Source organism: Epinephelus fuscoguttatus, linkage group LG9, assembly GCF_011397635.1.
Source record: "Epinephelus fuscoguttatus linkage group LG9, E.fuscoguttatus.final_Chr_v1".
In the NCBI taxonomy this organism is placed as follows: Eukaryota; Metazoa; Chordata; class Actinopteri; order Perciformes; family Serranidae; genus Epinephelus; species Epinephelus fuscoguttatus.
Genome location: NC_064760.1, coordinates 10,147,064 through 10,161,080, shown reverse-complemented (window position 1 = coordinate 10,161,080; position 14,017 = coordinate 10,147,064). Strand labels below are relative to the sequence as shown.

The following is a 14,017-nucleotide window of genomic DNA, read 5'->3' as shown; positions in this document are numbered from 1 at the left end:
CAAGCTCTTCTCAAATTAAAGTTTATTCCAACAATTTTCCAGGTATATTTGGACAGTATTCCATCCGCACAGTATTGTACATAAAACCACTGGCTGATAATAATATCACAGTAATGAATGAAGAACTCGACTGTTATCCTTATTGTTTTATTGATCTCTGTAAAAAACATAAATAAAAACAGATGGATGGATTGTATGTGGCCAAGGGCACTGTATCAAAATTCCTACCATGACACAATTTAACATACACAACTTTTGCTATGCTGATCTACTTCCAAACCCCAGAACAAGGACCGGTGTCGGGTGTTCACCTTGTTCTGTCAGAGCTGTGGAGTCAGCCATGCATCAGACTTTTCATTACAGTGAAGACACTTGTCAGAATCAAGACAGGTCGAAGCTTACGATAGTTAATTTCCCTTAAAACAACACAGACAGTGAGTAATGTGCTGGCTTGAAAACATATGGAGGACCTGCCAACTGAAAATACTGTACACGTTCACCTGGTTACGGACTCCTTATCTGAGTGCAGCTTCCCACCCGGAGATGGTTTCAAATATTGATAAACGTTACTAACGAGACCTCAACTGGCAAACATCTTGGCATAGATTTTCTTCTCTTTCTCCTTCTCCTCCTGGATTTTCAGCTGAACCCTCTTCATCTCGTTGCTGATAGCTGTTGGAAGAAAACATTTTGAATTAGCTCAACGAATGAATGAAATGTTCAAGCATAGTTTTTTTCCCATGTGTCCATCTTGTATCTAGCTGCACACTGCCACTTTAAAGATAACTTCCTCCTGATGCCCACGGAGTATGAAGCACACTCTTTTATCTCCTCGCTGACAGCCAACAAGCTTCTGCTTAAAACATCAGCACTCCAGATTTGCGGAGAACCCTGTTCCACCTCGTACACTCAAGCTTTTAGATCAGGGGTGTCACACTCATTTTCGTTCAGGGGCCACATACAGCCCAGTTTGATTTCCAGAGAAGTTCATTCTGAAAACATTCATCCATTTACAAAACAGATGATGAACAGCCTACGATACCCTACGAAAAATATTTGCAAATGCAACAGCACGTCTCAGTTTTTCCTCTTTCAGTCGGGCTTCTACTCACTTACATTACATGTGCATTTTTAAAAAATATTTTCCACTTAAGTAGAAGCTGTTGACGCAGCAGGTGAAGTCGGCCCCTGCCATATTGTTTTAAGATAGAAGTCTGATACAGATTGTTTTGTACTGAAGCTGCTTGTTAATATATCTTTCAATCTGACCACAGTGAGTGTTCATTGTTATTTCAGAGAGCTGTGTTCTGGTCAGGGTGAAAAGCCTCTTCAGCAGCATTTTACATGAAGTATCTACTCACTGTTTAAACCTGACACCTCTCAGCCTCCACAGGTGCATCAATATCGTGTGTGCAAAGTCATCTCGTGGGCTGAATTGCACCCTTGTTTTAGATATTAAGGGAAGGTTTATTGCATCCAAATTGCGCCTCGAACAAACAGACTGACCCAGTGGTTCCCAACCTTTTTCCACAAGGGACCATATTTCTGTAATTTCAATTCTATTACATTCAATGCATAACAATAAAAAACATAACTAATAAACTGTACATTCACCCAGATGCTTATACTGCAGTAAGGTTGTGTAAAATTAGCAATTAAAATGAATTGGGAGCAGCTTATTTCCCATAAATATGACATCAGAGATCAGACTTCTTGATACTTGTATGAACCTTTTACAAGATTCTCTGTATTGCGTTCTTTGTTCATAATAATCACACACATGCAACAGGCTTCTATTTTAAGAAATTCAGTTTTCCTCTTCCATCTGACGTGTCTGTGCTGTTAGCAAGACGAAGCTGTTTTACACATATTGAAGCCTCAGGCTGTGTTCAGGTCTTCACCGTGCCCCCCTGACATTAGTTGTAAATTTACATCTTGAATAATTACCTGACCTTTAAAAATAACAATTTCACTTAGTTTCCACAGAAATGAATTGAATGCTGAAATGTGACCTGCTGGATAATAAAACGTTTTCTTACACCCCTTAATATCAAGCAGGCCTCGAGAGTCCACGTGAAGCTTTGGTGACCCCTAGTGGGGGGTTGGGAACCAGTGGACTGACCAATAGCTACCAGTATGATGAAAGATTGAGTGACTGGGACATGGCAGCTAAAAAATACCAGACATGCTGCTACCAAAGTGAAAATAACCACATAAACACCACTGTCATGTAAATAGACTCAGTTCATTAGAAATTGGATCTCTCCCCCCTTCATGCTGGAAACTGTCTAGGCAAAAAGCTCAAAGAATAATCTTAAAAAAAGATGGCTGTCCCTGGTAAAGACTTTGATCAGTACAAAAGTATGAATTAATTATTCTTGAACGACACTTGTGTACACTAAAATACTTAGAGCATTACAGGCTGTCTTGTGCCAGTGAGTTTTAAATACAAGTAGATAAAGTGTCTGTTTAAAAAAAGGGACAGAAATTGAAACCAAAATATCCTTTTTCGCTTGATTGCATCAGGTTTCAACCACTGGTCGCTGAGGGAGTTTTAATATTACATCAGAGTCGTCTGTCTTTAGCTGTTAAAGTGTTTTTGTTTGCTTCAAAATGATCAGAGCTCAGGAAGTTAATGTGGTTATATATCCTTAAAACTGGTCTTTGATAATGTTTTGGTTGCATGCTGCTCACACAGAACACGGCCACTCAATTTCCCAATAAAGCTCAATTAGGAGGAACAACAAACAACAAACAGAACATTTTTTTCTGCAGTCCTGGACTGTTTTTCTTCATGAGCTCGCATAAGAATTTTGAATAATCTATGTGATTATGCATAAAATGAGTTAACTAAATGCAAATGAGGGGGAGAAGGAGGAAAGTATTTGCAGCACTCTCAGCATGAGTAAGGGCTGAGCAAACAGCAAAAGTGTTAGAGACAGATTACCCACCTTTGTCTTCTGGAGCTATTCCCTGAGCTTTCTTCAGATCAATCTGAAAAGTACGGAGACACAATTAGGTAGGTCAGACTGACCTCAGGCTGCTCCAAATACTCAACATCTCCAAAATCAGTGTACCTGGATTATAGTTTGTATAAACTAGGACACGTTGCAATCAAATAAATAAGCATAGTTATTTGCGTCAGTCAAATGCTGAACTACAATACAAAAAATGCTGTATAGATCCAGGTTGCCCACAAATACAGACGATCATTCTCTAGATGTTGAACTGTCGTGTTGTGCGGTCTCTTGTTCAAAAGGCTTCTGATTTTTTAAATTTAATGAGCGAGGTGCTTGTGTGAATGTTACCATGGCTTTGCTGTTTTCCTTTAACCCCTGCCAGGCCTGGGCCCTCCGGAAAAGTGCCTTAGTGTTCGCTTGGTCCAGCTCCAGAGCCTGGAACACAGAAATGCACATCAGAGATTAATCCTCCTTTAATATTCTATTAGAGCTGTCAATACTAGTTTGTGACTTCAATATTTTTTAGAGCTCGTTATATTTCCCCAAACACTAAAATTTATCCTGCCAGAAGTCAAAGTATGTTGGACAAATGTAAGTACAACATATTTTGAGTACTACCACTAACTTAACATTCCCTTACTCACTTTTAGAACACATAAGTCCCACTAACAGATTTACCTCATTGCAGCTGTCCACAGCGTCCTGCCACAGCTGCATCTTCAGATTACACGCTGCTGTGTTGAGGAAGCAGCTGAGGGCCGTGGGCTCCAGCTTCCGCTGCGCCTCCTCCTCCAGCAGCTCTCCACTCACCTCCAAGTACCTGCAGAGGTAAAAATCAAACTCATTGGTGGTGATAGAACAGAAGCAACTTGTTGCCTATTCACAAACATTGTTGCTTGTAATCTGTCACAAAGTGGTTTCTGCACACTCTTCCTCCAGTTTCTTATTTGTATATGAACTTATTTCTGCAGACAAGTGTGACCATACTGCATTTAAAAACACCCTCTCACTGAGAGACACACTTCATTTAACAGAGCTAGCACTGAAAACAAGCAGGGTTACTTATTTCCATTTAAGAATAATGCTTGTGATATTCTATTTTTTTTATTACTGTCAACAAATCCCATTAAAAGACCAAAACCAACAACGAACTATCCTACTAACAAGTATAGCTGGGTGATATGGCCTATAAATATTAGTGCAATATTTTTAGGTTATATCACAATACAAAACATATCTCATTATTTTGAAATCTCCTTTAAACTACTGTATTATAGTAAACTACTAAATAAACTACAGTAACAATAACGTTAAAGAAAGCACGATTATCAAAGTCAAATGAAGTACTGTTAAAATAAAGTTAAATAAAATACTGTTTTAATAAAGTTAAATAAAATATTGTTAAAATAAAGTTAAATAAAATACTGTTTTAATAAAGTTAAATAAAATATTGTTAAAATAAAGTTAAATAAAATACTGTTTTAATAAAGTTAAATAAAATACTGTTTTGATAAAGTTAAATAAAATACTGTTAAAATAAGTTAAATAAAATACTGTTTTAATAAAGTTAAATAAAATACTGTTAAAACAAAGTTAAATAAAATACTGTTTTAATAAAGTTAAATAAAATACTGTTAAAACAAAGTTAAATAAAATACTGTTTTAATAAAGTTAAATTAAATACTGTTTTGATAAAGTTAAATAAAATACTGTTAAAATAAGTTAAATAAAATACTGTTTTAATAAAGTTAAATAAAATACTGTTAAAACAAAGTTAAATAAAATACTGTTTTAATAAAGTTAAATTAAATACTGTTTTAATAAAGTTAAATAAAATACTGTTTTGATAAAGTTAAATAAAATACTGTTAAAATAAGTTAAATAAAATACTGTTTTAATAAAGTTAAATAAAATACTGTTAAAACAAAGTTAAATAAAATACTGTTTTAATAAAGTTAAATAAAATACTGTTAAAACAAAGTTAAATAAAATACTGTTTTAATAAAGTTAAATTAAATACTGTTATAATAAAGTTAAATAAAATACTGTTAAAATAAGTTAAATAAAATACTGTTTTAATAAAGTTAAATAAAATACTGTTAAAATAAAGTTAAATAAAATACTGTTTTAATAAAGTTAAATTAAATACTGTTTTAATAAAGTTAAATAAAATACTGTTATAATAAAGTTAAATAAAATACTGTTTTAATAAAGTTAAATAAAATACTGTTTTGATAAAGTTAAATAAAATACTGTTAAAATAAGTTAAATAATACTGTTTTAATAAAGTTAAATAAAATACTGTTAAAACAAAGTTAAATAAAATACTGTTTTAATAAAGTTAAATAAAATACTGTTAAAACAAAGTTAAATAAAATACTGTTTTAATAAAGTTAAATTAAATACTGTTTTGATAAAGTTAAATAAAATACTGTTAAAATAAGTTAAATAAAATACTGTTTTAATAAAGTTAAATTAAATACTGTTTTAATAAAGTTAAATAAAATACTGTTTTGATAAAGTTAAATAAAATACTGTTTTAATAAAGTTAAATAAAATACTGTTTTGATAAAGTTAAATAAAATACTGTTAAAATAAGTTAAATAAAATACTGTTTTAATAAAGTTAAATAAAATACTGTTAAAACAAAGTTAAATAAAATACTGTTTTAATAAAGTTAAATAAAATACTGTTAAAACAAAGTTAAATAAAATACTGTTTTAATAAAGTTAAATTAAATACTGTTATAATAAAGTTAAATAAAATACTGTTAAAATAAGTTAAATAAAATACTGTTTTAATAAAGTTAAATAAAATACTGTTAAAATAAAGTTAAATAAAATACTGTTTTAATAAAGTTAAATAAAATACTGTTAAAATAAAGTTAAATAAAATACTGTTATAATAAAGTTAAATAAAATACTGTTTTAATAAAGTTAAATAAAATACTGTTAAAATAAAGTTAAATAAAATACTGTTATAATAAAGTTAAATAAAATACTGTTTTAATAAAGTTAAATAAAATACTGTTAAAATAAAGTTAAATAAAATACTGTTTTAATAAAGTTAAATAAAATACTGTTATAATAAATAAAATACTGTTATGACAGTTAAATTAAGTGCTGTTATAATATAAATAAATAAGTGGAACCACTAGTGCTTTTATTCTGAAGCACACAGCTCGTCTCAGGACAGAAGTGTCAATATATCTGATGTGAACTTGAAGCTTCTGGTTAACAATTAGTATTTAGCAGTTAGCGTTACAGCGGTGCAATTAAACATGAGGACGTATTCACTGTGAGCAGGAAACTAACCAACAGCCCTTTAGTTCATACACTAAAATTTGAAAGTCACAGTGGTGCTCTGTGGTCTCAAAATGCAACTAAACGGTCACAGTCTGGAGCCCTGCAGATATAAAAACACACGCCTTGCCTTCTCCCACACTGTCGCCAAGGAGAGAGTGGTCTGGATGGGCATATAATTTGTATATAGCCCACCTGTGTAGCCAAAGTCTGAAAGAGCATAACATGAAATGGGCAGTGTAGTTTATTTGGACTCCCACATACACCTCATCATGCTGCTGTATACATCTAATCCACAGTGCCCAACACACGCTCTATTTACTCCTGTTTGAGTGAAGTTTGCCAGTAACTGTTTTAGGAAACCACTGCCATTTAAAAAAAATAAATGTACGCATCTGTGACTTATTTTAAAAGAGTAATGTCTTCAGTAGTTACAGATGGGCTTGGGGTTGGGGTTGGTTGGGATAAAAAAGGGTGGTTGGTTTTGGTCTTTTTCTAACTGTAAGACAAATATTAAATTAGGAAACCCTTGTCATTTAAATGTAGTCACTATGTTTGCTGTTTAGCTGTGTTATATTTGAGCAGTACAGCTCTAAACTGCCCCGACAATAACCTACATGCCCGCAGAAGAGGCTCATACGTCTCAGCAGACACCACACTGCCTCCACCACAAGCCACAAAGTTACTTTCAGATACTGGGTGTAATATTTATCTGACATAATTCACTTCACTTGAATAGTTGCTTTGAAAGGCAGTTGTGACTGAAAGTAAACCACACACACAGTTAACACAGTGTATACCTGAGGGCTTTGCTATATTTGTTGACCGCAGCTTTCCAGTCTTGATTCTTAAAAAGACTGTTTCCAGTATTCTTCACATCCTCGGCAACAGAGAGAACTTTGTCCACCTGAAAGCAAAGGGCAAGAGACGGGCTGTAAACAAAACGTTTAGTCAGGCAACTGAACCATTTTATTCTGAGGTAAAAATCGAAAGTGAGCACAATTAGTGTCTGTAATAATCCATCAGCCCTCATTTTGGGGACGAGCCCTTGAATTTGTTTAACAGCAGTCTGTCCAGGCCTCCAGGATTTGCTATGCTGAACACGTCCTGGAACTGGATATTGAAACTAATATTGATCTTCTCATCTGATTTCGGATAAGACAAGAAACTGGCCAATTTCTCCCAAGAAGCCAGAGTCGCCCTTTCATAGAGGCACACGAGGCGGGCTGATGCTATCTGCCAAAGTTCACTCGTGTCCTTGAAGATCAAAGACGTCACTGGTACTTACATCTTTGAAGTCGACGTCAGAGTCCTCGGGGAAGTCTGGGTGGATGTCCCCTGATCCGTCGCTCGGTGCATTGCCCCAGCTGTCCCCGTCCTTGTGCTCTCCACAGTCTGCTATGACGCAAGGCTGCAAAGGTAAACATCAGCAGAGGTTTTAGACAGGAACATGTCATGAATGAATTAGGGTTGCGACGGTATGAGATTTTCACAGCATGAAAATCATCTAAAAAATATCACAGCAGACAGTATTACCCAATTATTATGACAATGACCATTAAAAGAAATGACAACAGAAGGTTTTCTTGTCAACTGAAACTTAAAACTATTTTTAGTAAAAGTATGTGTGTTTGATCTGGTCCCCTTGTTACTGCTGCCATGAGAACACGAACCAACTCTAGGCAATTATGCAACTCTAATAAAATCAGTCGCTGATTCGGACCAAAGCAAGACAACTCTAGGTCTGAAAGCACCCATACTCTGCAACGACAAGGTGCCAACTTTGCAAAAATGTTAATACACTGCTTTGTAATCAAACTCCACTAATTTTAATTGAAATGTTTACCTTTACAGGGGCGTCCTCATTAGTGTCAATGGCCTCCAGCAACTTTACGACTCCCATCCCTTTCAACACTTGTCCGAAGATTACATGCTTGCCGTCTAAGTGTGGAGTGGGCACAGTAGTGATGAAGAACTGTGAGCCATTGGTGTTTGGCCCAGCATTGGCCATGCTCAGCAGACCCGCTCTGTCATGCTACATGGAGAAAGAAAAGTTATTACAACAGGCAAAAGATGACACTACTGACACAGAGAAACAGGAACAAGCACACAGGTAAGGTGAGAAGGTTGTGTGATTATTTCTGTGTTAGAAGTTTTTATTCTAATACCTTCTTGCCTAATTAGAGGATCACATTTTTAATTTAAAATGGAACATGTACAGTTAAAACCATATGTCCCCATTTGATGCACCGTACCAGATTATAGCTTTCAGCTCATTTGCATCTTGTGGGTCAAACAGTAACAGTAAAACCTTACTACAAAGTTATACAAAAAAGAAAAGACACAGAATATAAGGCTTCACACGAAAGCACATCACAAATACATGCTTGTCAAAGAAAAGCAACTCACTAGAACCATAAAATAGAATTCAAGGTCAGTGACTCCAGAGCAGAGCAGCTTTTCACAGACTTTTAAAGTTGGTTTGAAAGTGCTGATAGAGCTGCAGCTGCTCACATCGTCGGGCAGGGTGTTCCACTGATATGTGGCTTTCACTGCCCAAATGCAGTGTCGCTAAATGGTATGGTACAATCTCATACAGAGGATATTTTTTAGGATCTAATAGAATTTATTGAGCGACAGATGGCGAGTGCTGGAACAGACATGGAGATAATACCATAAAGATTCCAGTATACTCCTCAGAGAGTCGCTGTGACATCCTGGAGGGATATGTCTATTGTTTGATACTGTATGTAAAATAGTCTGACTTTTATTTCTGTAGTCAAGAATGCCTTGGTCTTACTGCCGCTAACAAATATTGACAGTGAGTTAAGAAACTAAGCACTAGTGTAGACCCCTTTAAAATTTTCTAGCAGTGGACACAGATAATGGGGATTCTGGTGTTAAGAAGTTTACCTTGTAGTGGAAGTTTTCATCCTCAAACTTCTCCCCGTAGATACTCTCACCACCGGTGCCATTGTGATTGGAGAAGTCACCTCCTTGGACCATGAACTTCTTGATGACTGGCAAAAACAAATTTAGAGCCAGATTACTTTTCAGATACTCCAGACTTAATGCCAGTGATTTAGGCTCCTTAATTTAAAAAGTTAAGAGCCACAGGTTCAATCAGCCTGTTAAAATCCACTCAATTAGTTTGCATTTTAAATATGATACCGCCTCAGGCATGAGTAAGTGCTTTTTAATTCTGTTATTGTGACTTGTTTGCCCCCACTCAGCCTTTTTAAAACTTAAAAGTGCATGCAGTTATACTAATGGATTTTAATGAACGGTACAGTTAAATAAATGGTATTTTTAAAAAGAGTTCAGTAGGAAAGTAACTTTAGATTCTCCATGTGGCTCACTACATTTGACATCCTTGTAGCTACTTCTACACACAATGGGTCTCATTCATGAAATGTTAGTAAATCTGTGAGTAGACTTGCACATACAAAACCTACACCAGATTCATGAACCCTGTAGAAAATTCTGATTTGATCGTAGGCACCTGTGTATGTTCACGAATGCCAGTCAATTGTAAACTGACAGCACACTTCCCTGCTAGTCTGCAATTATCATACAACCCCGCCCATGAATAGCCAGAAACGACCATATATGGAGGTGATAATTACTACGGACATGTGCATCCTGTCGACCTGAGAACATGGAGCAAACAAAGAAAGAACCATCCAAGAAGTCAAATGAAACTGGTTCATTATGAAACTTGTCGCATCACTACACACAAAAACCACACCGGCTACAGGAGGCGGCTCCTCCCAGTCACAGCTGCAGATAAGCGCACTGCTTGGATCACCCGAGGGACCTCACGACATGCTTCCACTCAAGCAGTCAATAGCAAACTCAGAAGGTAAGGTGTTGTACTAAGTGTGACATCGCTATACATTCTCACTGCCATCACTGATAGCTTCATGTGTGGTCAGTAAAGGGGCTCTCACAGTCTCGCCACTCTAACAGAAGATAAATCTGTGGAGCTCTCTCTCCTGATTGACTGAAGTGGGAACGGGATGCCAGAAATGCAGACAACATGTATTTAGTCAATTTAAATAACCCATTCACATTTTTAAGAAACAAAATCTGAAGCTTAAATCTGCTAATTACATTCATTTAAATGTGTTATATTTCTAACCTTTTGTCTTGTTAAACTTTGCTAAACGTAATTTGAACATAACAGAACACAATACAGATTATAATTGTAATTTCTAATAATAAAAAACAATATTAATGTGTTCCTCATGGCAGCACTGTGATGCAGTGGTTAGCATTGCCGCCTCACAGCAAGAGGGTTCCTGCTGCAAACCCCTGGGTGGGGGAGCCCCTTTGTGTGGAGTTTGCATGTTCTCCCCATGTCAGCGTGGGTTTTCTCCGGGTGCTCTGGCTTCCTCCCACAGTCCAAAGACATGCAGGTTCATTGGGGACCCTAAATTGCCCGTAGGCACGAATGGTTTTCTGTCTCTGTGTCAGCTCTGCGATAGTCTGGGAACCTGTCCAGGGTGTACCCTGTCTCTTGCCCTATGTCAGCTGGGATACGCTCCAGCACACCCACGACCCCTAACAGGATTACGGTTACAGAAAATGAATGAATGAGGACTATAAGCAGTCCAAAGCAGGTGTAGATTTTGATAGTACCTACGAAAAGATCTGAGCTACTGACATATTGATGCATGCAGAAATACAGGTATGTGTCCTTCTGGGAGCAGTTTAAACACAAATTTGTTCTGCTCATGTTTCATGAATGAGACCCAATGCGTGTACTAAAACTTCAAGGTGTCCTTCCTAACTGATATGTCCCACTATATGCAGAAGCAGTGGATATTTACTTCTGTGGAACGGGCATCCTTTGAAGTGCAGCGGTTTCCCAGTGGATTTGCCAGTGCCTTTCTCTCCAGTGCAGAGTGCCCGGAAGTTTTCCGCAGTTTTGGGGGTGATATCAGCAAACAGCTCCAGAACAATCCGGCCAGCTGTGGGCAGAGACAAAATAATCAGTGATCACTACAGATTCTGATTGACTACACAAACCAAGGTGTAGTCTTGATCAAGTTATCACATATAACGCATATTAACATTATTGTAACATTACTGCTACCTTTACCAAAATCAAATTAATGTGGAGCACGGCATTGAGGTATTTAGGACGCATTATAAATGATCTGACACAGCTAAATCTACCCTACAAAACAGGCCTCATCAGGCTACTGTAAAATACAGTGTCGCCTTTGATGTGTTTTAATTTGTTAGCTGCAGCCAGTTAAAACACATGCTAACCCAAATGAGCTAATATTAAACTACCTACACATATGATTAATGCAAAACAACTGCTGCGACTATTACCGGTATATTACAGTGACATGACAGCAAGGCTAAATTTACAAGTCATTCTCGACAACACAGCCACACGTGGTTCACACTCACAGGCTCTATAGCGTTTAATCACCATTTATCTGACTCTTAGCTAACGTTATCTCATATTAATAATTAGCCAGCTGCTCGTGTCGATGTTATCATACAAACTGGCCTATTCGTGAGCTGTAAGTCTTTTGGAAGCTACAAAAATGTATGTATCAGTTTCTAGAAGTTAACGCAACGAGCCAGGGTTGTGCTAAGCTAACAAAGCTAAAGTTAACGGTTAAACTGGCCGTTAAAAAGCAGTTAGCAGACGTTAAAATTAAAATGCCCTGACCTCTTTCTTCGCCAACGTCTACATCCAAGAAGACACGAGGGTTTTCGGGGTTTGAAGGCTTGTCAGACGGTATCGGGTGAGACATTTTAAGGACAGGGCGATTTCAGACACTTGTCTCGGCTAACCTAGCTAAACCCGGCCGGCGGAGAGGGGGTTTGTCTGCGGACTGAATGTACGAGGCGTAACCTGAAAAGGGGGCGTAACTTGAAGTTGTCCAAATCACACAGAACAACGCGAGATTACAGCATCTGCAAGATGAGTTTATTGCCCAAGGTGATTTATTGAACAGTCTATTGATCAATGAGCGTCAGAATCCTTATCAGAATATTTTATGGATCCCTCGGGAAAATCTGACACATGACAGTCGCTCTGATGTCAGTTATAGAGAATTATACTGATTAGATATAAGTAGAAAAATAGGAAGTATGTAATAAATATAAAAATAAGTGCATTATGCTTATAATAAAGGAAGATTTAAATATAAATAAAATTAAATTATATAATTAAAATAAATACAATTTAAATACAAAACGTGTAAAGTGTATATAAATATAAAATTACATTAAAATGGATAAAACTAGTAGGTCAAGTTAAATATAAAAAATATGTGCATTATGCTACACTTAACAGTACAAAATACATAAAGAGAAATAAGAAATATATACAATGTGTGCATGTAATTAACAGCACAAATAATTTAGATAACAGAAAATTAAGTGCACACATATAAAGAATATTTGCCCTTCTTTTGATAAGTCAGTAGAAAGCAGATTGGGAAACAACCGCAGCAGAAATTATGCAGAGGATTTGACATTGCTGATAATAAAAAAAAAAATAATAATAATAATGAATAGACTATTCTATTTCTATGAGATTTTTACATTTGGGGAATGAGCTCGCCTAATAAACAAAAACAGATCTGACAGTTCAATTCAAATTGAAGTTTATTGACGCTTAACAACAATCAAACAAAGCAGAAGAAAAAAGAACAATATTATTTATATTTTTCCTCACATGCAGCCTTGAAAGGACAATGAACACAACACGTTTTCTTTATCAATCTTGTCTCACTCAACAAGTTATTGTTTTGATCTGTTTACAGTGATATGAATTATGTCTCCCTTTCTGCTCTTATAACAAGAATGAAGATAAGGCAGAACTTTATTTATTCCAATACAAAGCATGTAATATAGACTACAAAGTAGAAAAAGCAATGTATAGCAAATATAACACTAAATAAACTAGATTAAGGTGTAGAATATAAGAACTAGCTCACAGTAAGGTTCAATATATAATATAAACACTAGCAAACAGTAAGATGAAAAATGGAAGAAATAGCTTACAGCAAATCAAAAATCAAATTAAACTTTATTTATATAGCACCATTTATACAATCATGCAGCCCAAAATGCTTCACAGAGCAGGAGAAAAACAGCACAGAAAAAGTGACAAGTGAATAGCTAGACATTACAACAATAAATGACAAAATATTTAAAACAAATAACATTTCAAATATGAAATGAGTACAAAAAAAGAGACTGTTCCTACTTAACAGTTTGGTGCTAAATACAACAAATGTAAACAGATGCAACCAATATATATACAATGACACACACCGATAATCAGTATGACTGAAGTATGGCATTTGTGTATGGTGTCACGTCTGAAGACGTCTGAGGACAAAATAAATCCTAAAAAAGTTAATCATTAATAACAACTGTCACAAAAAAATAGAGTACTGCCAAATGTACAGATTACAAACCGGTGTGCTGCTTGCAAAAAACAAACTTATTATACTTTTGATACTGTTACATCTCGTCATCATGGATAACTGAACAAAGTCCTAATTAATATTCAACATTAACATGGTGGTGCACCGTGCCTGGAGATACTGCAATACCAGGTCGATGCGTGGAGTGGACAGAGCGAACTCTAATCCAGCTCCCCATTCCAAAAACTGGTTTCGTTTCGCGTATAGCGTGGATAGCTCGGAAACCATTTGAGATTGACTCAAGTGAGAATAGATATTACACTTCATCGATGTCCATAGACAAAGAAGCGAT

The 14,017-nt window shown here is 35.9% G+C and overlaps 1 protein-coding gene and 1 non-coding gene across 2 annotated transcripts; both read right to left on the bottom strand.

Moving 5' to 3' along the window:
* Positions 1-5: 5 nt before the first annotated feature.
* On the bottom strand, positions 6-12,140 carry ppid (peptidylprolyl isomerase D). The gene is made up of 10 exons (XM_049585143.1): positions 11,955-12,140; positions 11,095-11,235; positions 9,176-9,282; positions 8,109-8,297; positions 7,551-7,673; positions 7,063-7,169; positions 3,639-3,780; positions 3,309-3,395; positions 2,952-2,994; positions 6-672 (listed from the first exon to the last, which is right to left on the bottom strand). Exons 1-10 carry the CDS (start codon positions 12,037-12,039, stop codon positions 581-583), a joined length of 1,116 nt encoding a protein of 371 aa, XP_049441100.1. The 5' UTR covers positions 12,040-12,140; the 3' UTR covers positions 6-580.
* A 1,680-nt stretch (positions 12,141-13,820) lies between these two features.
* Positions 13,821-14,017, bottom strand: LOC125895091 (U2 spliceosomal RNA). Its single transcript, XR_007450150.1, has one exon. It is a non-coding gene; the product is annotated as a U2 spliceosomal RNA (small nuclear RNA).

Excerpts from the sequence above, each read along its gene's own strand:
- ppid (XM_049585143.1), bottom strand. The coding sequence starts at position 12,039 with ATGTCTCACCCGATACCGTCTGACAAGCCTTCAAACCCCGAAAACCCT. Across the intron at positions 8,298-9,175 it reads ATGAAAACTTCCACTACAAG|CATGACAGAGCGGGTCTGCT; the intron begins GTAAACTTCTTA and ends TTCTCCATGTAG. Across the intron at positions 2,995-3,308 it reads AGGAAAACAGCAAAGCCATG|ATTGATCTGAAGAAAGCTCA; the intron begins GTAACATTCACA and ends CGTACTTTTCAG.